The sequence below is a fragment of the Columba livia genome, chromosome 2 (assembly GCF_036013475.1).
Source record: "Columba livia isolate bColLiv1 breed racing homer chromosome 2, bColLiv1.pat.W.v2, whole genome shotgun sequence".
In the NCBI taxonomy this organism is placed as follows: domain Eukaryota; kingdom Metazoa; phylum Chordata; class Aves; order Columbiformes; family Columbidae; genus Columba; species Columba livia.
The window spans coordinates 147,949,931-147,972,246 of NC_088603.1; the positions used below are offsets into that span (position 1 = coordinate 147,949,931).

The 22,316-nt window shown below is 45.1% G+C and overlaps 1 protein-coding gene and 1 long non-coding RNA gene across 10 annotated transcripts in view; one reads left to right on the forward strand and one right to left on the reverse strand.

The window, feature by feature from the left end:
* SAMD12 (sterile alpha motif domain containing 12) overlaps positions 1 to 17,046 on the reverse strand; it is a 189,912-nt gene extending 172,866 nt beyond the window's left edge. For 7 of the 9 annotated variants that reach the window (XM_065054306.1, XM_065054303.1, XM_065054311.1 and 4 more), the window contains exon 1: positions 16,868 to 17,027. In XM_065054306.1, the coding sequence (XP_064910378.1) occupies positions 16,868 to 16,880 (13 nt within the window). In that variant the 5' untranslated portion in view covers positions 16,881 to 17,027. Of the gene's footprint in view, positions 1 to 13,340; positions 13,451 to 16,867 lie in introns of those variants that run through there. The other 2 variants (XM_065054305.1, XM_065054304.1) reach the window with 2 other exon arrangements.
* LOC135578693 (uncharacterized) lies at positions 16,414 to 21,411 on the forward strand. The gene is made up of 2 exons (XR_010470758.1): positions 16,414 to 16,798; positions 17,347 to 21,411. It is a non-coding gene; the product is annotated as an uncharacterized LOC135578693 (long non-coding RNA).
* The last annotated feature ends 905 nt before the right edge of the window (positions 21,412 to 22,316 follow it).

The window sequence follows — 22,316 nt, forward strand, 5'->3', positions numbered from 1 at the left end:
AATGACAATTGGTAGGGAATGGGGTCCATAAAAGTCCCTCCAATTTTCTTCTGCAAGGATCTTCCCTAGCTGACCAGGAAGACTCCTGCATGTACCTTTGAAACACTAACATACCTCAGCAGCACCCAGAAACAGGCAGGTTTTGGCTGTCCACCCCCTTCCAGTGCTCCCTAGAGGGAATTCACAAAGCACAGTGGGACTTAGTGCTGCCTGAAGAACACCACCAGCAGCAACCTTCCTCGGGATTGCAGCTCCTCCATTCCCAGGGCCTCCAAACAATACAGATTAGGGAGGAAGGTGGTAGGGGATGGACAGGGAAAGCCTTCTGGGTTACTGCACTGATTTACCATGCATTACAGGGAGCAAATAATCCAGATTTCTGATGACATGGTAGCATAAGCCTCACCCAGATAGCTTAAAAATGAAATAAATCACATGGCAAGATGCTGCTTGACTCTTAGCCCATCATTCTTTCACGAGTAATGAATGTTAGTGCTGTTTCAACAATGCTTTATATTGGGATCCTTCAGGATACAAGAGAAAGCAAAAAATCGGAGAGGCTGTTAGCGATTACATAGATGCCCATTACCTTTTTATTGGAAAGACATCACTGGTTGAAACAAACACAGGCTGCCCCAGGAAAGACTCTTCCAAAGTTGCTGATATTAGGGGAGTCAGGGAGACAACTGGTTTTACTTCCTAGGGGTAGAGTGAGAAGGAAAGAGTTCATCTCTCTCTTTCACCCCCATCGTAGTCTTGGCTTACCATACACCTGGACTGAATCTGTTCCTTCAGGAAGACTCACCTAGAGCAAAAGCCTCAGCATGGGGAGATGGCAAAGTGAAGGGCCCGAGGTAAAAAAGCAGAGGTGAGGATAAATATCTCAGCCACTTGTCAAAGCTAAGCTCTCTTTGCCATGAGCCATCTCCAGGTAGCCAGATCTACTGTTTTTCCCCTAGTGCTGCCTCCAACTTTCAGCTATGCAGAGGGTAAGAAGGAATGAATATTTGCTTGCATGGGTCTGTTATTTCCTGTTACCACACAGAAATAATTTTTTCCATCTCTGTGGCAGAGGTGGAGCTCTTGCCTCCTTTTAAATGTCAATAAAAACCATAATTGTACCCTTTTGAGATTTGTTAAAAGCAGGGAGAGAGGTCAAGGCCTGGTCAATAACAACATATTATCTTCTTAAATCAGTACCTTATATAATTTTAGCTAGATAAGACCAGCTCTAAACTCATGATTGACTATGCAAAACTAAAGGGGCTGGGGTGCTGAGACAACCCAGGCTTAACACCCTGTGGAACTGAGCCTAAGCAGCTCTTACAAAAGAATAATGAATCACCAACTTTATCACAGCCTGACTGCTCTGACACTCTTAGCTGACTCTTCCTAAATCTCTTTCAGGACTTAATGGCATTCATCTGAAAAATATTCTACCTACAAAGTATTTTTTTTTCCAAAACACTTGTCCAGGCCCTTACTGCTCATTACACTGGTATTAGCTAACGACAGCTCACCCCACCCTCTGCCTTCAGACCACTTTCCCACACTGCTGCTTTGACAACATCCCAACTGTCTCAGCTCCTCTTCACTCTACCAATCTACTTCATCATCCCCAGACTTTAGAAGTCCATCAGGACACCAAACCCTACCTCCAAATCAGCTAATAGTAGCAGCCTGATGCCACTAAGTATCAGCAGCATCATTAGATTTTAAAACAGAACCTCTTCCAATATTCATCAATACAATCTCATTATTCATATATCACACATATTTCTCAATAATACAACTCTTCATCTAGTTTCAGAGCACTTAAATTCTCCTCTTCCTGCTGAAAACCCCACCTAACAGTTGATTAATGCTGTGTCTCTCTACATGCTTCCCAACAATTGTCATTTAACTTGGATTGAAAGCTTTCTCTGGTGGGAACTTGTTTTCTTTTGGGGAGGGAAAGCGGATGTTCTGTACAGCTCCAACTACACAGCAACATGCACACAGGGAGTGGTACTTGCAGACACAATAACACAGATAACATTTACAAAACAAACTATTATTTAAAACAAAGGTACTTAAGTGCTCTTGTACTCCTAGCTCAATGGCAGAGCGGAATTTATGGAAAATATCCAATTTTCCAGAATTTTAAAGAAAAGACAGCTGAGGTCTGCCAAGTTAAGTGAGTCGTAAACCCTGCAAGTAATAGTAAGTGAAGCACCCAAAATAGAGAAGTGGCCATGTCTGTCCTAAAAAACTAGGGAGGGAACAAAATTAATGCGATACACAGTGTATTTTTTCCACATGCTAGAACACAAACCCGAGTCCTTTCCACGTAGACAGAGCAAGAGAATTTGTTGCCCCGCAGGAGGCGTGTGAGCCGAGCTGTGTGCCCAGGCGGATCCCTTGCGGCACCGGGTGCGGTTCCAAGGCAGCGCTCGCCGGGCACCGGGAACGCTGCGCTCCCCTGGCCACCTCCCAGGCGGCCGACAGCCAAGAGACAGCTTGTCTGAGCACGCCTGATGGTACACAAGAGTCACCAAGAGCCATCGAAGGCTACTGGCATCTGGGGACAGACCTTGCATTTCACTAGAGGCTACCCTGTGAATCCCGTCTCAAGAAACGCCTGAGGACGTTCTTCAAAACACAGCCTTGATATGTCCAAAGTTTCGCATGGACAGATGGAAAGTCTTTGTCTCTCCATCTGTAGGCTCAAGACTTAGCAGATCAAATCTATGATCAGTTGCTCCCTCTGTGCTCTCTGCTGCCTACCGTGTCAAACATTTCATAACTACTAATTTCAGTAGGAATACTGCTGGCTGCTTCAAATTTTAAGCGGATCAATTAAGTCTACATTAAAGCGTATTTGGCAAATGCTTGAGTTACACGCAATAACAATTGCTCTATTCTAAAAAGGCGATCGAGTAAAAATAGCATATTCTTACTCATCTGCTCTGTTCCATGTGCATCACAGTCACATGCTAGTGTTTGCTATTCAGAGACAAAAAGCAGGCACGAGAGACACCCATCCAACCTCTAACAACCCTTTGAAAACTTTCCTGTGTCAAACACTGGCAAACATGCCAGCTCCATTTTATGTATTCATATCACAGACTTAGCTGCACAATGCTATGAGGTAAAACCATACAATCCACGTGCTATTCCTACCATAAAATGCCACGTTGCTGAAAAAGACAATCAGAACTTAGTCCATACAGCTGGAACATTAACGAACTCAGGCTGGATGTAGCAAGGACCTTATAAAAAGGATCGAAATATCTTTTCAGTTATCTCAAGTCTTCATGGAGGTCATGAAGGTTCAACAGGTATTTCCAGGAAAGGAGATCCTACAAGATCTTTGCACAGCAGCTCTCACTAGACCTGTTCCATCTCTGCCCAGCTCCTTGTCAAAAGCAAATCAAATCTCCAAACGAAAATCAAATTCTGCAGTCAGCACATTCAGTCAGACTTATACACTTCCAGATGCTGCATTTCAATACCAGGCGGTCAAATAGCATCCTTAGGACTTTTTGCTTGACATTGCTCACAACCCACTTTAACTGGGTTGATCAGAGAGATATTAACGCTAAAATCACTGAGATCTTGTTCCAGATTGATGTGGCTGCCCACACTGACCAAACTGGGCAAGAAGGATCTGCACTGCAAAGCCCTTTCCATGTTTCCAGAAGCTTGTACTTCATTAGTAAGTGTGAATATTCTTCAAAAACGTAGGATTATTTCAAAGACTATATCTGATCTGAACAGTTAGTACCACTTCTACAATACTAAAAATATAAGAGTGAAAACAGCTAATAAAGATGACCTTAATTTGTACCATTGAATTTTGGATTATTTTGACTACTTTATCTGGCAGAAGTTTTTCCACAGTAGTCAGTTTCTATAACTCCTATGGATGGTCCATCTGCCTCATCAATCAGTTTCTGGTTTTGAGAAACTGTCTGGCATTTGCCTCCAGAAATTACTTCTCCAGGGAGTTCTATCTCCAGCTAACGCAAATCAGCACAGTTCCTCCAGCCTATCACTTTGGAGCAGCTGAAACTGCAAGCAAAGTTTCACACAAATACAACCTGCTGCTTATGTTGTCACCTCGTAAATATTGCTGGCAACCTGCTGGGAAAGTAGCTTCAAGATTTTGCCCACTCTGTTTCTCGAACCTGCCTATCCAAGGACCACCAAATTAGCAGCATCCACAGAGTAAAGAAGCCTGCCGAATCAGTCAGGACGTTTTCTACTTCTGTACAGACAACTTTTATCTACCAGAAACCTCCTTTAAGGCTGAAGTCCCAAAGTACTTTAGTGAAGCAGTATTTGCATCTAGCTATCTGATTCTGTTGCTCAGAATCAAAAAATCAGCACTACACAATTACAAATAGGCTGTGCCTAAAGCCAGGCCAGTGCTGAGCTGTAGGGCTCTTGGTAAAGTGTTGCTACTGATGAGCTGTACCCGTAGGTTTGAGTTCAAAGGTAAGACAGACAGACAGGACACACTGCCATACTGCCAGGTCCCTCCTGAGAGCTGCTTGTCTTGGTCTCTCTTCATCACAACCATTAGTCATCTACTAGATTAACCGATTTAATAAACAATAAACTTTTTACAACACCCAGATTTTACAATCAAGAGTTTGTTTGAGTAGTAGATCATGCCCTCCAGCTGGGTGGTATCTCGAAGGGCAAGAGAAGAGACAGCTCTGCAGCAAGGACATGGACATTGACCCAGGTGAGGATGGGCAGGAAGGGCAGAGCAAGGGGGAGCCTGGGGTGGGAAGGGGGCAGAGGCAGGCGGGGATAAAGTATTCAGAGGAGGGACATTCATTTTAGCTTTTAACTATAAATTACAGGGCTTTTGCATTTTTTACCCCTTTAGAATTATCATCAGCAAGACAAAAATTTAAGTAACTGCACTCCTGATGCAGCTATCTCTGAATCTCTCTACATGGGCTACTGGATGGTCATCCCAGTGTACCACACCAATTACTACCAGAAGCCACTCGCTCTCTCCAGAAACAATGAAAAAGCTCCCAAAACTGAAGCCAAGCACAGAAAGAGAAAAATCGTGAGACAACCTACTATATTCCACATATATCTCTAACACACACCTCAGCTGTAGGAGGTGGCTGATGGTAGTGAGTCCTGTATAGCACCAGAAAGGTATCAAGAAACCAGAATGAGTAACTTAAAAGTTTCATCCAGAATCAAACTGAACTATTGAGTTGCTTGAACGCCATGCAAATCTTGACTGCACAGAGAAAAGAACGACTCCCTAGTTGTCTACAGAACAGAAACACTAAGCCCAGAGTAAGAAGTCCTCTTCTTGTACAGGATAAGTTTGCCTTTTAAGACCCTCATCCCACCAGGATACTTAGGCACATAAGTTTGCTCAGCTAAGAAATTTACTTATGGATTTTTGACAACTTTCCTACTGGAAACTACTTATTTTATGTATGGCAATATCCACGTGGCCATCCCTTATCTCATAGACTTTAGCAAGGGCAATAAACATAAAATACAGTTTGTTACACCTGCTCTTCAGGAGACAGATTGCACATTATCACTATGCTAGGTAGACTTTGGAGCCTCAGAAACGCAAGTTCTGCCTTTGTAACAGCACCAGGATTTCATGATAAAAAGCAGACACAATGACAGGACAGCCAAATTATTTCTGACGTATTTTCTTGTTCCATTTTAATAAATGTACAGTTGGTATAAGCAGCTCTTGAATTCACACTGATAACAGAGCGGCTCACTGAAAAATGGACTAATTTAGTGAATAAGTAAGGCAAGTCTACCACAAATCCTGCACAGGTATAGAGGAAGAGGAGAATACTGGCAAAGATGGGGACTAGTGAGCCATGCAATTAGCTCAGAGGAAAATGGATCTTTGTGAACAAAGTAATAAAGGTCAGTAACATGCAACATATGTATACAGGAACATAATTTGAGCAATGGCTTACAGTACAAAAGAGTTAGTAATTTATTTTGCAAACTAATTTCATCCTCTGTTAATAAGACGACTTGTGCAAGCATCTACAAAGCTTCTCCTGAAATGTGCTACAGGAGATAAGAAGTATGGAGAGAGAGAGAAAAAAAAATATCAAAACAAAAAACCCACAATCAATGGGTAGATATAGAGGAAGAAACCTAAAATTATTCTCTCTCTGAAGGAAAAGTATCCGCCATACGTTGCAATTGTCCATCACCAACTGACCTAGGCAAACTGCAGGCTAGATACCACTGTTGCTCTCTGAGGATTTCACAGTGAATATGGAGAGGAAGTAGATAGAAAAGACAAAGAACACACTTGGGTAAGAAACAAGCCTTCATTAGCTCCACTATTCCTTGAAGAAACTTGTCTTGCAAACACAGCTTAGGAGATTAGCTAGTCACGCTCCACTGCAAACTACATTTCTAAGAATGCCTCATCTCAAGTCCTAACAGCACTACTATTCAATTCTATAATCAGCTAGCAGTACATCAGAAACCTTTTCTAAACGAGAGAGCCCATCCAGCATACAGAGCACAGCTTAGACACACACAGGTGAAGTCATTGTGCACTGTCCCAGACACATCACAGATCTCTGCCTTTGCCCAGCTCCCGAAAGCTGGTGTCTGCTGAGCTTGTGGCACAGAAGTGGCTACAGTTTAGCTGTGGATCCAGGTTTTATTTCTTGTCCCATGAATGATGCACAAAGACCTAAAAACACAAAGGAAAATTTATTTATTCATTCTCACTAGCATAACTTGCTTGCAATCTGGCAGCTGACTTTTTTTTTTTCAGTCCCGGCTTTTTCTCAACTGCCTAAAAGTTAACTCCTTTATCATTGTTCAACACTGGCCCTTCCCTCGCACATTTAACTGAAGATCCTGGAAATGCCTTCTTTCCTTCCCCCAGTAAAATTCTTCTTTTCCTACTCCTCCTACTTCTTACTCATACCACAGTAGCCTACTCATTCTAGTACCCCAGCTGATTTGTGTAGCGACAAACCATTAGCTGATAGTATGCAATTATTTTGCTAGAGGAAAATCCAGGAGAAAGCTTCTATTTACACACATTACAATTCTTCTTTCTTATGTTTCTGAAACAGCATTATTAAAAGTCTCTTTCTTGCTTTTACTAGGTCATTTGCAGAGAAGCAAATCAACTCAACTAAAATCTCCTCTAGGGAGAAAACAAACAAACAAACAAAAAACAAAACAACAACAAAAACCACAAAAACAGGGCAGAGGAGAGCAAATGAGTAGGGGAATGAAGAGAAGTAATGATGTGGATGTTCACATGAAGACTGCGAGCTATCAGGATTCCACGTTACATAGAACCAGATAGGACTGCACTAGAGGCTACAATCCACCTCAAACCCCTTCCTTGCACTCTTCTGTTTAGTCACATACTCCCTGCAAGCATCTGGGATCCTGCAAGAGAACACAGCCTCCACCCAGCCTAAGTTCAGCCCCCCACCCACCTGCCTGCTTCATCCAGAAGCAGTGTGTATTAGGCTGAATTCTTGCTGTCCCAAGTAATGAACCTGCTCTTTAATGTCAAGTTCAGCTCATTCTGCATGGAGAACACGTAGCTACTCACAGCAACTCCCTCATCATTCTCTTTGTAGTCCTGCTGCCACAGGCCAATCCTGGAGAGAGAAAGAGAACCCTATGTAATGGTGACAGACCTGAAGCAAAAGGCACTAAGGGTGAGATCTGTAGATCTGATCTGGTTCAGGCTCTCCTGAAGGTCTCTCTCAGACTGTATTTCATGTATTTCTGCAGGGAAGTTCAGCAGTTTCCAACCCTGCCTGCTGTGCAGAACTGGTATTTTCCAGGATGGCATTTCTAGAGCTGCAGGCTAATGTGTGGCCACTCCTTTCTTCCCAGTCCCACTGACCTGACAGACAGTTCCTCTTAGAGAACAGTATCTGTTTGCATATACCGGGATAAACAGAGCTACATATCTTATACATCACTATCCTGTCTGTTAATGTTTTTACAGCTCAGTGCCCAATTCCCTGTCTCCTCTCTGTGTTTCTAGGTTGCCCCAGCCAAATTCTCCTCTCAGTTACTTGATGCAAATCGACCTGTTGTGGTGAATGCAACTGTGCTGGATGCACACAAGATGAGCTGGACTTTGTCATAAAAGTGATCAGGCTGAGTCAGACTAGAAGTCCAGACCTTTATGCCACTGCTTAAAGAAACAGTGTGACAGCAAGGTGTACATGAACTGATCCAAAACACTATTTCCTTTTTTATTTTAGGCACAAAACCCTACAGCTTCATTGTTCTCTGGATGAGAGGATTGAGTGCACCCTCAGTAAGTTTGCAGATGACACCAAGTAGGGTGTGAGTGTTGATCTGCTGGAGGGCAAGAAGGCCATACAGAGGGATCTGGACCAGCTGGATTGTTCAACAAGGCCAAGTGCTGGGTCCTGCACTTGGGTCACAACCCCAGGCAGTGCTACAGGCTCAGAAGAGTGGCTGGAAAGCTGCCTGGTGGAAAAGGATCTAGGGGTGTTGATTGACAATCATCTGAACATGAGCCAGCAGTGTGACAACAGCATCCTGGCTTGTATCAGGAATAGTGTGGCCAGCAGGACTAGAGAAGTGATTGTGCCACTGTATTCAGCACTGGCAAGGCCCCACCTTCAATACTACGTTGAGTTTTGGGCCCCTTATCATAAGAAGGACATCACTGAAATACTAGAGAGAGTGCAGAGGACGGTAACAAAGCTGGAGTGGGGTCTGGAGCACAAGTCTCATGAGAAGCTGCTGAGGGAACTGGGGCTCTTCAGCCTGGAGAAAAGAAGGCTGAGGGGAGACCTTATCGCTGTCTACAACTACCTGAAAGGAGGTTGTAGCAAGGAGGGGATTGATCTCTCCTCCCAAGTAGCAAGCAATAGAACAAGAGGAAATGACCTCAAGTTGTGCCTGAGAAGGTTTAGATTGGATATGAGGAAACATTTCTTCACGGAAGGGGTTGTCAGGCATTGGAACAGGCTGCCAGGGAAGTGGTGGAGTCACCATCCCTGGAGGTATTTAAAAGACATAGATGAGGCTCTTACAGACATGGTTTAGTGCTAGATTTAAGCTATGGTTGGACTTCATGATATCAAGAGTCTCTTACAACCAAAATTATTCTGTGATTCTATGATTCTGCCTTGTGAGCTAGTTCCTTTCTCCACCTGCTCCAAACCAATGTCTAAGGAGTCTCTCCGTGGTCATCTCTTTTCCAAGCTAAAGAATCCAAATCTTTGCAACTTGCTCTCAGAGAACATATCACATCTCTGACCAGCCAACTGCCCTTTCCTGTACTCTTTCCAGTCCTGTGTTTTTTGGGGGTGTGGCAAGCAAAACTGCAGGGAGGATTCAAATACAAGAGCAACGTGCAGTGACATAGAAACAATGGTATTTCTTGCCTTGTTGTGAGCTCTTCCTAATTGTCCTGAAATCCTATTTACTCCTTTGACCATCACCAACCAGATGGTCTTAGAAGACTTCAAAATTACTCAATTTTCTGGCCATTTTCTCCATCTTTGCCTGTGGCACCTTCCAGAACTACTCCCTCTACATTCTCTGCATGGTTTGAGCAAATGATTGAGGGTTGAGTTGTTCAGCTATTATTCTGCGAGGGTAAATACCTGTATCTGTTCAAAGGCAATAGCTTTCATGGGAAATAACCCACAATAGGATTGCTCTGGCCCAACCTCCAGGTATCTCCTGTGCACAGAAAGGGAAGTCCTTGCCTCAGAGATCACGTACAGGGTGTTTCAAAAAGATGGATCAAACATGTCATAATTACACAAAAATTTACAAATGGTTTAATGAGTTATCAAGTTTTAGTAACCTTTTTATAAAAGGTTCTATGTTCCCTTCACCTGGTGTACAGACTGTAAGAGTTTCATTCATGGGTGGTTCGTGGTTGCAGAAATATGGTGATTTTGAACTGGGCCCATCTTTTTGAAACACTCTGTAGTTTGGCCAAAAGAGAGACACTAGAGAGATGGGACAGGGCACAAGACGATAAAACTCTCTCAGCCAGGACAGCAAAGAAACTTGGCACTAGAGCCAGACACAGTATCCCTGACAAACGCAGAAACCCAATATTCAGTGCAATGAGCAGCAGCCCTCCAACAGCTCTACTGCTTCTGCAAACTAGCTGTGGCACTTTCAGAGTCCCATGGACAAAACAAAAACTTACTGTGCTCTCCAGACACCCAGGTCTGCACTCACTGCACTCCACAGATGACGTTTTGGACAAAGACCTCTCCATGGTTAGCAGCTGAACAACCTGCATCGGTTTCCAACTCTGACACCAGCTGGCTACAGTGCCTTACTCTGAGGTTCTCACTGCTGCTCTCCTGCCATAACCCTCGTGGCAGCAATGCTGCAAACAGCTTGCCCTCCCTCATACACCAAGCTGTAAACAAGGGCAACAAAGCTACACAACCTGCTTGGATGTTACCCACCATGCTAGAAAACCTCTCATGAATTCTGTTTTACCATTTTCATTTAAGCAGTAAACATGAGATCTCACAACGTCACTACAAACTTTGTTGGTATTTTCCAGCAGTATGTTAGGAAATGCATCTAATGCCTAACTCCTGTCATTTGCTCACTTGCTCTGTCCTGGTGGAGAAAGCACATGAACTTTCAAAGCGCCATTCCTTCCCTTGGCCCGTATATCACCACCTGACAAGATTTACCCTTATGATGGGATCTGATTGAATTGAAGCAGCCAATTTATACTAATCAATGTCCTCCTGGAGCTACTGAGTCTTCCAAGTATTTTAAAGGGTAAGGCTAAACACTCATTAATTTTATCTAAATTGGTTGACCTGAAAGCACTTCAGAGTTTCCAGGTATACTCTTATCCCACAACCAAATTTCATCCAAGGGAAATGCAGTGACATGCCAAAGCCTATCCTGTACCTTGATTCCTGCCTAATATGTGTTCATTTCAAAAAGCAGGGAAGGAAAAATGACCACATAACCTGCTATTTTCCACCCCCTACTCAGTGTGAATACACACAAAGAGACTTCAGTGCAGTGACATTCTTTGTTACCAGACCTTCATTTTGGGGTTTCCAGTTCCCACAGTGGAATGCACCTTCTGAACTTCAGCTCAGTCACCCTGTACTGAGGAACACAATGTACCTGTTCAAAATGAGCAGTTGCAGTCCAAAACACACTCCTGACCTTAGGTAGCTACATTATTCCTTTGGAGAAGGATCAGTATCTACCTTGTTGAAGACAGATGAGATGAACTGTGACAGAACTGACTTTTTCAAATGTAGCAACTTAGACAGAAAAGCTCTAAGCAGTGATTCAAAGCAGAGGAGCACACGCTACCACCAAGCTGTACACACACTGCATGGTGGGAGAACAGTGCTGGTGTGTTAAGGCGAGATACCCCATCTTCTGAAGTTGTGCTGTTGCTGAGCAAGAAGGAATGGTATAGATGTCGCAGTCCAATAAGAAGGCTGCCACATGAATGTGGATGAGAGAAGACCTATATTCCAGTCTGGAATCCAATAACTGCCTATTCATTTTTGCAATAAATAGTTACTAAATAACATATAGAACTGGTACCAAGACCAAAAACTGGAGTTCAGGTCTTACCCTCTCTGTCCTGTGTGGACCTCCCCCACTGTCTTATCCAGCCTGGAGAAAAGGAGGCTGAGGAGAGACCTTATCACTCTCTACAACTGCCTGAAAGGAGGTAGTAGCAAGGTGGGTGTCAGTGTCTCTTCCCAAGTAACAAGTGATAGGATCAGATAAAACGGCCTCAAGTTGCACCAGGGGAGGTTTAGATTGGATATTAGGAAAAATTTCTTCACTGAAAAGGTTGTCGAGAATTGGAACTGGCTGCCCAGGGAAGCGTGGAGTCACCATCCCTGGAGGTGTTTACAAGACATGTAGATGTGATACTCATGGACATGGTTTAGTGGTGGATTTGGCAGTGCTGGGTTAATGGCTGGACCTGATGACCTTCAGGGTCTTTTCCAACCGAAACGATTCTATGATTCTACCCATGTCCTCGGCTAACACTCAATGTGACAGTTTCAACTGGAGAGGTAGATGTTTATCTCAGTCCAGTTTCCAACTGGCAGCTCCTTCCAGGATGTTTCTGAGTCCCTCAAGCCAAGGAGTGGTTGGAAATAATTCAAGAAAAACAAAAGCATCGATAGAAGCACGTGCTATTTTCGATTAACAGGGTTTGTTACTTCTTTGCTCCACAAGCAATTAAGTGTGCTGAAAATCCATCTACTAGATCACAGTCCCTGGAAACTTAGATGTGGAGACATCTAGTCTCAGCCTGGCGTGGGTGTAGGAATAAGACAAAGCTGAATAACTGAGTATCTGTCAAAACAGTTGTACTTTTGGGCACACCCTGGAACAGCACGATGGGTACCTACACTGAAACCTACTTCAAAATTGTCCTTCAGGTGATCCTGAACTTGCTTTACCATTCCCAGCAGAGCTGGCTTAGCACATCTATGAGCTCACCATATCTCAAGTCTTTGAGGAAACACATGGCAGCATTCAGTATCCGTTGGAGCTGGCTTGGCACTGAAGGCTTTCCACCTAGATACATCACATTGCTGGAATTCAGATCATTGCTTTGACAGAAGTTGGTTACAACCACTGGTTGACAACCAAGGGTAGGACAAGGGGTAATGGGTACAAACTGGAACACAAAAGGTTCCACTTAAATTTGAGAAGAAACTTCTTCTCAGCGAGGGTAAGAGAGCACTGGAACAGGCTGCCCAGGGAGGTTGTGGAGTCTCCTACTCTGGAGACACTCAAAACCTACCTGGACACCTTCCTGTGTAGCCTCATCTAAGTGTTACTGCTCCGGCAGGGGGATTGGACTGGATGATCTTTTGAGGTCCCTTCCAATCCCTAACATTCTGTGATTCTGTGATACAAGCTGCAAGTAACTTCAGTCTTGCAGTAGTGAACCTTGATGCCACACCCCAGAATGCCCTGACCATATTTGAGAGGTGAGGCCAGAGTCATTGTCATTTTACATCAGCAACACTCCACTTCTTACTAAAAATATTCTCCAGTAGGCAGAACCAGAGACTCAGTAGCATGAGCCCACAACAGAAGAGCAATAGGACAGCAGAATTTAACATTAACTCTCAGGAGGACACTAGCAAGAAAAATATGTATGCACTTTCCAAAGCCTATACACAGAAGAAAAGGTGCTAGACCAAACTTCATTAAACACTTATGATGAAAAAAATCCATGATATAATTAGTGCTTTTTTGCTCAGGAATCTCAGAGACACCACAGGTCAGGGCTGCGAGAGATTGACAGAGCTGTGTGGGATTACCTGCATGCATACATCATCTGGTGCATGCTGTCAGTCTCGCACTTCCCTGCGCAATGAACACTGAGGGGAGAGGGAAGAAATCAGCATTTCTCTCATCCCCGTTACCTCTGCTGCACAAGAGCAAAAAGAAAAATAATTTGAGAACACTGTTGCAGAGATCAAAAGCCTTTTTCTACTGGCTCTGACCTAGTTCTTTCATTCTTACTAGAGGGAAAAAAAGCACTTAAAGGAACATTGTCAAAACTGTTAGGTCTAAAAATAGACTTACCTTGGCAGTGCTCCCATCTGGATGGGCTCGGATTAAGGAGCGAAGCTCACTTTCCCCATACACACCAATCCTTTCCGCAATCAGGAAGCACCAGTACCACGCAGCCCAGAAGACCTCCGGGTCCACATAATCTCTTTTGGGACACTCAGGTATGTATTACATATAACTGGCAAGGAACTGTAGTACCCTCCAAATTCCTATTTTATATTTGCATATGCACCACTGTCAGCTATCCCAGTAAAAAATTCGGGATATTTTCCTTAAGTAAACTGCTGGACATTTGTTGCTATAACTAAACTCTGGCTCTCCATGCTAAGATAGCATTAAAAATAATCAAATTTTAGGAAGACTTCAACAGTTTGTTAGATAAAATTAAATCAGGATTTCTCAAAGATTCTCCACAAACTAGAAGCTACAAAACATTTTCACTTTAGCCATACAGGGCAACTCCAAAAGGAGCAACAAAGAGTCTCTGGGTTTGTGGCTGAGGCTGACAAACGGGCAGTTTCCACAGAACAATAGCCGTGGTGGAGCTGGTGGGGCAGTGGATGTTGGCTCTGGCCAGGAACTCCCATGCTCCAGGATCCCCTTGTGCCCCAGGGCCCTCTCCACTCCCTGCCAGTTGCATCCCAGAGCCAGCCACTGGCATGTTTGAACAAGAAGCCAGTTGGCCCAGCCATCCAGAAGCCTTACTATGACCTATAAAAAGGTCTGAAGACCCAGGAAGCCCATCCTAGCCAAGCTACCACAGAGACTGGAAGGCCAGACAAGCTCAGCTTACACAAGGTTCTCAGGGCTTTTCTTATTTCTAGGCTTCTGGAGCTGATATACAGCAGGTTACACTCTCCAGATCCCAAGCAGCAAACCAGGAAAATGTTTTACCAGTGAAAACAAACAAAACAAATAACTGAAAAAAAAAAAAAAAGCAGTCCGTGTTTCCTGAGTCCAAGACATTTTGAGTTCAGCAAATTGGCATTTTTCTACAAAACTATCAATTTAGGAGATTCCACAGCAACTTTACTTTTGACTAGAGTATGATCTGCACATTGTGGTGATCAGAGCCATGAGGGACAAGTAACCTCTCAGCTTCCCAAACAGAAGCTGTAATGCCACACTACCTGCCAAAAGACACAGTTCATGAAAAGAACACGGCTCGCACCCAGGGCAGAAGATGCACTGAGATAAAAGCATGCCTTTAAGCACAGTGACACAGAGAAACAGAGTTCCAACGGAAAATGATGGATAAGAAGAGGCCTTGAATGTGCATGTGTGACAGTCACACAAAGTAGTCACACAGCTACTTGTGCTGAAGAAGTAAGTAGTCACCTTGTGCTAGTGCAAGGGCAACAGAATTATGCAAAGGCAAGAAAGCTGAAGGAGGAAAAACCCCAAATGGGAGGAAAGCAGACAAGAAAGCCTGTTCTGACAGACCAGAGCAGGGATGCATGCTGGGGGAAGGAAATGGGAAGAAGGAGATACATAAGGAAAAAAAAAAAACATCTCAGGAAAAGGGAAAGGCACTGCTTTAGCACAGCTTTCCTTCATTAATATTTACAAAGCTTTTAGAGATTTTTCAGATGGAAGGCACTGCAGATATGACAGGAATTATTACAGACCTAAAAAAATCCAGCAAACAGACTGAGAAGGACTTCAAGTGAATAGAAGAGGATGACATTAGAGAGCACCCTGAAATACGGGTTGCTGCTGGCACATGAACCATCTGGTGCATGGCAGTCTGTTTCATTTACTTACTTACCCACTACTGGGCACGCATGCCCTGTTCATGTTACTAAGTTTTTGCCACCAAAGCAGCAATGCTTGTATTCAGGACCACTACCTTCCTTCTTCCATAGCCTTACAGTCAAGCAACCTGTGCATAACAAATCTGTTTGACTCATGGCGAGCCTTACAGCTGAGGGTGGACAACTTTGGATGTGCACAGACACCTTTTGAGACATAGTGGCTTTGTTTACCTTAATCCAAGTTTGCCTAAGAAGCTGTTTTTCAGGGATGTTAAGCTGCTTGCCGCCTTCAGTAAGCCCAAGTTTTTGCTGGACTATCATTTGTGCTGCTCAGCCAAAGACAACTTCAGCATGATTTTCAGCGATACAGCACACGGTCTCAGATGGAACCATAGATCTCAGCGTAACTGAGAAACAAAGCTCAAGCCGGTCTTAAAATGAGCACCACCCAAAACCCAACATAACCTAAATTAAGCATAGGAGAGGGTTCAGATGGCTAGTTTTCACACTGTGGACTTGTGAAGCTTTCCTGAGGACACAGAAGCAAGCAAGATGGGACCCAAACCCCAGGATTCTCGACGCCTTGCTCTAAAGCCCCAGAAAACTGAATGAAGCTTGGAAGGAGACAGCAGGGAAGTGGACTTGCCTTTTCCCACACACCTGGTCACATCCCTCCTCCAGCTTCCCAAAAGCCCCACAGAAAGGGCACACACACCCAACATCAGACCACCACTGGAGTGTAGGAAGACCTCTGCAAAGCATCCACCTTTCCAGCTGTTGGTAGCACCAACTGAACCACCGGGTACTTCCCCAGGAGCCGGGCACCTCGCAAACACCCCACAGCTCCCGGCCCCCCAGGAGTTGGACACCTCGGCCCTTGGGCTTCTGCATCTCCTGCGGGGGCACAAGGGGCTGAGCACAGCCCACCACCTACAGCTCTGCGCCCACACGGGGGAACGGGCGGCGGCTGCTTGAGCTTCGTGGGTATCCCGGCCTGAGGACACTCGGGTTTGCGCGGCACCGAGGGCCGGCGGCGCCCCGGCCCCTGCGGAGAACAGCGGCGGGGCGGGGAAGCCGCCCGGGGCTGAGCGGGGCCGCTTCGGAGGGAGGCGGCGCAGGTCTGCAGCCCCTGCCGGCAGAGGCGGCACCTCCGGGCCCGCCGGGAAGTTGCCGGACTGAAGCCTGGGGCTGCCGCAGGCTGCGCAGGCAGCTCCCGCCGCCACCCCGCCCCCCCGGGCGGGCGCAGCCCGACCCCACGACACCTGGCCCGGGGCAGGCGCGGCGCTGGGGGCGGCCGGGCCGAGGGGGGCGGGAGGCGGCCGGGCGCCCCGCGGGCGAGGCCGGTGCAGCGGGCGGCAGAACGGTCCCGCCGCCGCCTCAGGCCCCGCCGGCGGGCACAGCTACCCCCGCTCCCCCCGCCGAGCCGGGCCGGCCCCGCCGCGGCGCAGGTGAGTGCCCGGGGGAGGAGACAGGGGAGGGACCCCGGGGGCGGTGGGCAGAGGACGCGGAGCCCTTACCTTCCACCGCCATCCTCCCGGCCTCGCATAGTGCGCCGGCCGCCGACCCGGCCCCGGCGGCGCTGCCCCGGCCGCCCCCCCGCCCGCGCGCGGGCTCCGCTCATCTGCAGCCGCCGCGATCAACCTGCAGCGCTCCCGCTGACAGCGGGCGGGGCCGCGCCCCGCGGCTCCCTGGGAAATGTAGTCCCGGCCGGGCGCCGCGGGCCCGGGGCTGCCGGGACACACACCAGCCTCCCCACCGCCCCCCGCGGCCTTTGCGGGGGATCTGGGGGCATCGGGCGCTTCCGCATGCACCTGCCGAGCAGGGAGAGCGGCGCGGGCACCGGCGATGGCGTTGGCTGGGCTGTGAGGGGCTGGCGGGATGGTGCCCGGCGCCAGGTGTGCGGCGGGGCTGAGCAGCTGCCCTGCCGGGAGGAAGCGCCGTTTCGCAGGTGCACGGGGTGTTTGTGTCAGGGTGTCTCAGTCACTGCGAATTCCAGCCTGGCAGCTCCTGGGCACCGAGGCGTCAGCCCGTCCTGTCCCAGCCCGTCCTTGGCGCAGCTGGAGCAGGTTCTCAGCGGGGAAGGAGAAAGTCTCACAAAGAGCACCAGGGACATCCCATCGGGACCTCACGACCTCAGTCTTTGTTCACCAACTTCTTCCTGTCCAGCTCTGTCAGGTTGTCCAAAAAAATCCAGAAAATTAAGATGAGTGACACAGCAATGAAGCCTTTATTCAGGTCCTCGCCAATCTTACACCAAACAGCCTCGCACCTTCAAGATCTGTCCTGAAATGTTGCCCATCTGAAACGCAGCTGTGGGTTTGTACCCACTTCAGGTTCATTTTGAGACATCAAAAAGGTTTTGGAGATTTTTGTCCTTCAAAAATAGCCTTTTTTTGTTGTTGTTTTAAATGTATCAATAAATATGAAGCTACGCAGTGTTAGGGAAGTTTCTTTACCTTAGGTATCCTCAAGCAGTGTCTCAGTCATTAATTCCAGAAATTTCTCTAAAATAGTTCATTTATTTGTAAGGTACAGCAGAGAGCATCTAGATCTGGGTCCCTCACACCAGGAAAAGTCTATGAGTTCCTTTATTCACCAAAGTTATGTCATTACTAAAATCAAGAGGAAACAGCAGGGGCACCAAGTATGGGAGGGCAAATACAGATAGGGCATGAAAACATTTTCACGTGTTCTTTTTGTTTGTTAGCAGCGGCTATTGCGGCTAATTAGTGTTATTCATGACAGGTTATTTTTGCAAAACAAATCTCCATGAGTTCAAATTAGAGTGCAAAAACATACAATGTGCAAATGAATAAGGACGTCACAGACACCAGGAATTTTGACATTCTTGAAGTATCTGAAGTAATTAAAATTAAATTGGGTCTTCAGTTTTTATTCTGTGAAGGAAAACCAGAGCCTATGCAGAATGGCCTTAAAGCCCAACACTTTCCTGAAGCCTTCTGTTACCATGTGGCCCTGAATACTTCACTGGTGCTTTGCTCCATATGCATTTGAACTATTAGCCTTTGCATTGTATATGAGTCAAGATACAAGCTCCCTGGAGCAGCAGCCTTGTCCTTCACATGTTTGCAATGTGCCAGGCATATAGTGCATTACAAGTACCAATGACTGAGAGGATATGCTGGTTTTCCCAAGTGCAATACAAACACATCTCATCCCATACGCTGGGAGAAATGAGCTGATATTCATATACTTTCTGTCAAGAAAACAGGGCATTTCTGGGTTTCATAATTTTCAAATCTATGTAATGCACACATACAACCTTCAGCAGTTTCTTCTCAAGATCGCTGCATAAAGTTTTGTGATTGTGATGACATTTGTGACTACATTTTATATTAAGCTGATATATTCAATTAATCATTTGTTTAATTTTGACAGCATTTGGAGGTATGTTAGAGCAATGTATACGTGGCTAATATATACGTGGAACAGTGCTTTCTTGGTTAGAATGAGTTCGAAGCTATAGAGTGAATAAATCAAGGCTCAGAGTTCGAGGGCAAGGACGTGGGGAGAGCTGGAGTCTTATCCCCATTAGTGTGCTGAATTTCTGACTGGTAACTGTTTCAGCGGTGGGTCCTGAGGACATCCCCAATGAGAACAGCCCTGTAGTTTTTAATTACAACTTTGTGCTTGCTGAAGTACGGCAAAATTGTGGCTGTGACTAGATAGCAAATAGGGCATGACAGATGTTAAAAGGTGTAGTGTTTGATACCTAGTGTTACATGATAGCTAGTGAAACCTAGTATTTAACAGTATCTAAAAAGATCAGAAATTTCTCAAATTCTGGTCAAGACTAGGCAAATTGTAATTTAATGTATGTCACTCATTAGAGAAAAGAGGCTGTAAATTGATTCAATTAATCTATGGTAAAGTACAATCTGTTTTGAGCAGACCTTTCAAAAACATCAGTGAGAGCGAGATAACTTTCTAAAAACACCCTGCTAAATTATAGAGTAGAAAAACACCAGCTTTCTCTGCTCAGAAAAAGCTATCTCATCACACTTCCTTGCTTTCCTGCTTCTTTTTTACCTTGCCTCTCTCCAGACAGGTTTCTTCTAAACTTTCTCTTAAAAGTGTAGCAAACTTCCTTTAAACAGACTTGGTTTGTCACAACCAAAGCCAGTTTGCTGTGTACTTTGCCCTGGGTCACCAGATGAAATAAGCAATACTGCCTAGAGGCTCCTTGGCCATTTGAATTATTTCTAGGTAGGATTTCTGACAGCTAACGTTAGATGAAAGTATCCATCAACAGCAGTGCTCTACTAGAAGAGTTCGGAAGTCTAAACAAGATGTTAGGCTTGTATACTTCAGTCCACTATCGTCCACCATAATTTTTCCCTTTTTATTCCCCTTTCACCTTACAGAAGTTTAATAGTCATTAAGCTCTAAGCGTCCCCTTGTTCTCTCAAGTCTTTTCTGTAAAATACAGTGAAATTCTCACTCATCTTTATCTGATGACCTTGTTAGCGAGGTACTTCTGCCATATTGTTGTGACCCAGTATTTTCAAACGTGGTTAATTATATTGGATGCCCAAGCTCATGCACAGAGCCATCTGTCAGGGGCAGTTAAGAAATGTCTGAAAGTCATTGACCTCAAGTCAGGCACCAAGTGTCTCCAGCACTGAACAGCATCACAGCCGTGACTGAACATTTTTGGCTGTGATTCACTTACCTGAGTGTGCCTAGACTGTGACTGTGAAATGAAAACCATTCAAAGTTTGTCATCAAACTCAAGTGTGACAGAAATAGGCCTGTGACAGGACCATCCCATCTGCCTAACACCTCAGTTTCTGGACTTTTACATTGCCTTGCATATTGCTGGGAAAGAGTACATGAAAATGGGTGTTTTTTTCAAAGGTAACTGATGATTAGTGCAATTATATCAGGGGAAAGTGTGGGAGGAGCATGCACAGAACTCTACAGATTTGATATTGATGGGGAAGAAGTGGGGTTTTCCACTTCAGTCCCTCTGCCGGTACAGAGGGCTGGAGGAGGAAGAGGGAAGGGCTGTACAGGGGTTCAGGTACACTCAGCGCACACCCTGCACTGGTTTGGTAATGAGAAACAAGGAAGTTTCAGCAGAAATTCTGTGGGCACTGCCCTGTAGAAGGTAGCTGGAAATGCAGGTGTGGAAGAGATAAGTGGAGAATTCCTGTCCAATTCCCCTCCCTTTGTCAGAGCGAGCCACATGGCTGGGAAAACAGCCTCAGGGATACCGGCTGCCAGATCTGGAGTGAGAGAAGGAGGGTGGGGAGTTTCTCTGTGTTCTGTTTTTTGCTTTGGAAGCGGCATTTCTTGAGAAGACCTGCTGAGTGTCCCACAAATACCTGACAGGCACTGAGAGAAAATGGCTAGGTGCATTGGTGATGTTTTTTCAGTATCCAACTTCATGTTATTAATGTTCTGCTGGGCTTTGATTTTAAAAGAAAAATGTATTCTATAACTCAACTAAGCATATATTGATGAAAGGGGAGAAACTAAGTTTAGGCGTAAGTCCTGTGCTCTGATCCATTGAAGCAGATTGTCATGTTTGTGTGGATCCGGTCTTACCATCACAAGAGTAAGCAAGGTATGCTGTGTGTTAAACACTAATATTCAGAAGCAGTTTTCTGGGGTCTGAGAATGACTTCAGAACAGCTATTAGGCAGGGAGACTGTAGTCTGCCCAGAAATAGAATAAACATGTTTTACATGTGTGTAATGTGATTTTAACAGTGTAACTAAGGCACTGAAAAGCAGGTTTTAATAGTGTAGTAGTATAATTGCATAATTAATGTTCTTTATACTATTGCTGAAATATACTTTGAGTATTGTTTATTTTACATACCTGTATTTCCTTATTGTCAAAATATTTTGTATTACAATCCATAATACTACAGGAAGTACATCTGGGAGTCCGTAGGAGACTCAGAAAATATCATAGGATGTCTTCAAGGTGTATTTTCTCATTCCTGTTGCAATTTCTTGTCTCTTCTCAGATTTTGTATTTTCATTAATTGATTTATCTTTTTAAATAAAAAAATATGTTCTTAAGTAGCCAATATCATTTGCTCTTAGTTGCAGGAAAAAAAGTGGAATTTGAGTGTTAAAATACTCAGAAGATCAATAGAATTTATTATGGTTTATTTTGCATGATAGAAAACTGGGGAAGGCAAGCGGATGGGTGAATGTGATCTGTCCATGTCTGAGGCGGACAGCAGTGTATACAAATGTCTGTCCTCTTATAAGTGTGAAGTTAATTCCTCTCTTAACACCAATATCTTAAGTCATGCACAAAGAGTGGTACTGACTTCTACCATCATCAAATGATCCGATGAGTTGTTTATTTCGTTCATTGCTTTGTGGTGAACTAAAGGGAAATCTTATGCAAACATGGGAACATGCCACATATTTTCCTCCTGAAGCAAGTTAGTGACAACTTGCCCAGTGGGACAACCCAAAATCAGCAGTGGGACTGCATGTGTAGACCACAGCTGAGGCTGCCTTGGACAACAGCTTTTTGAGTCAGGCTTTTCACACTGGTGCATGGTGGGAGGTTGGGAGAAATGAGGCATAGATTTCAAAAAGAGAGGTTCAGGCTGGGTACAAGGAAAACCTCTTTCACCGGGTGGACAGTCATGGTTGGTTGCTCAGAGAGGTTTTGCGGTCACCATCATCGGTGATTTCCAAGCCCCAACTGGATGAAGCCCCGAGCAACCTGCTCTGTTCTCACACATGACCCTGCTTGGATCAGGAGGTTTGGCCAGAGAGCTTGTGAGGTCCCTTCTACCCTGAATCATCCTGTGAACTCATAAACACTTTTAGCTCCCCTGGGCTAGCACTGCTATTTAAAGCAGTGATTTACCTTCCTGCTCTCTGCTGCTACCATTAGCCTCTAACCGCTTTCCCTTTTACTGAAAACTAACCTGGCACAAAGCCTGTTGAGTGTTACCCCCTTCAGCTGCCT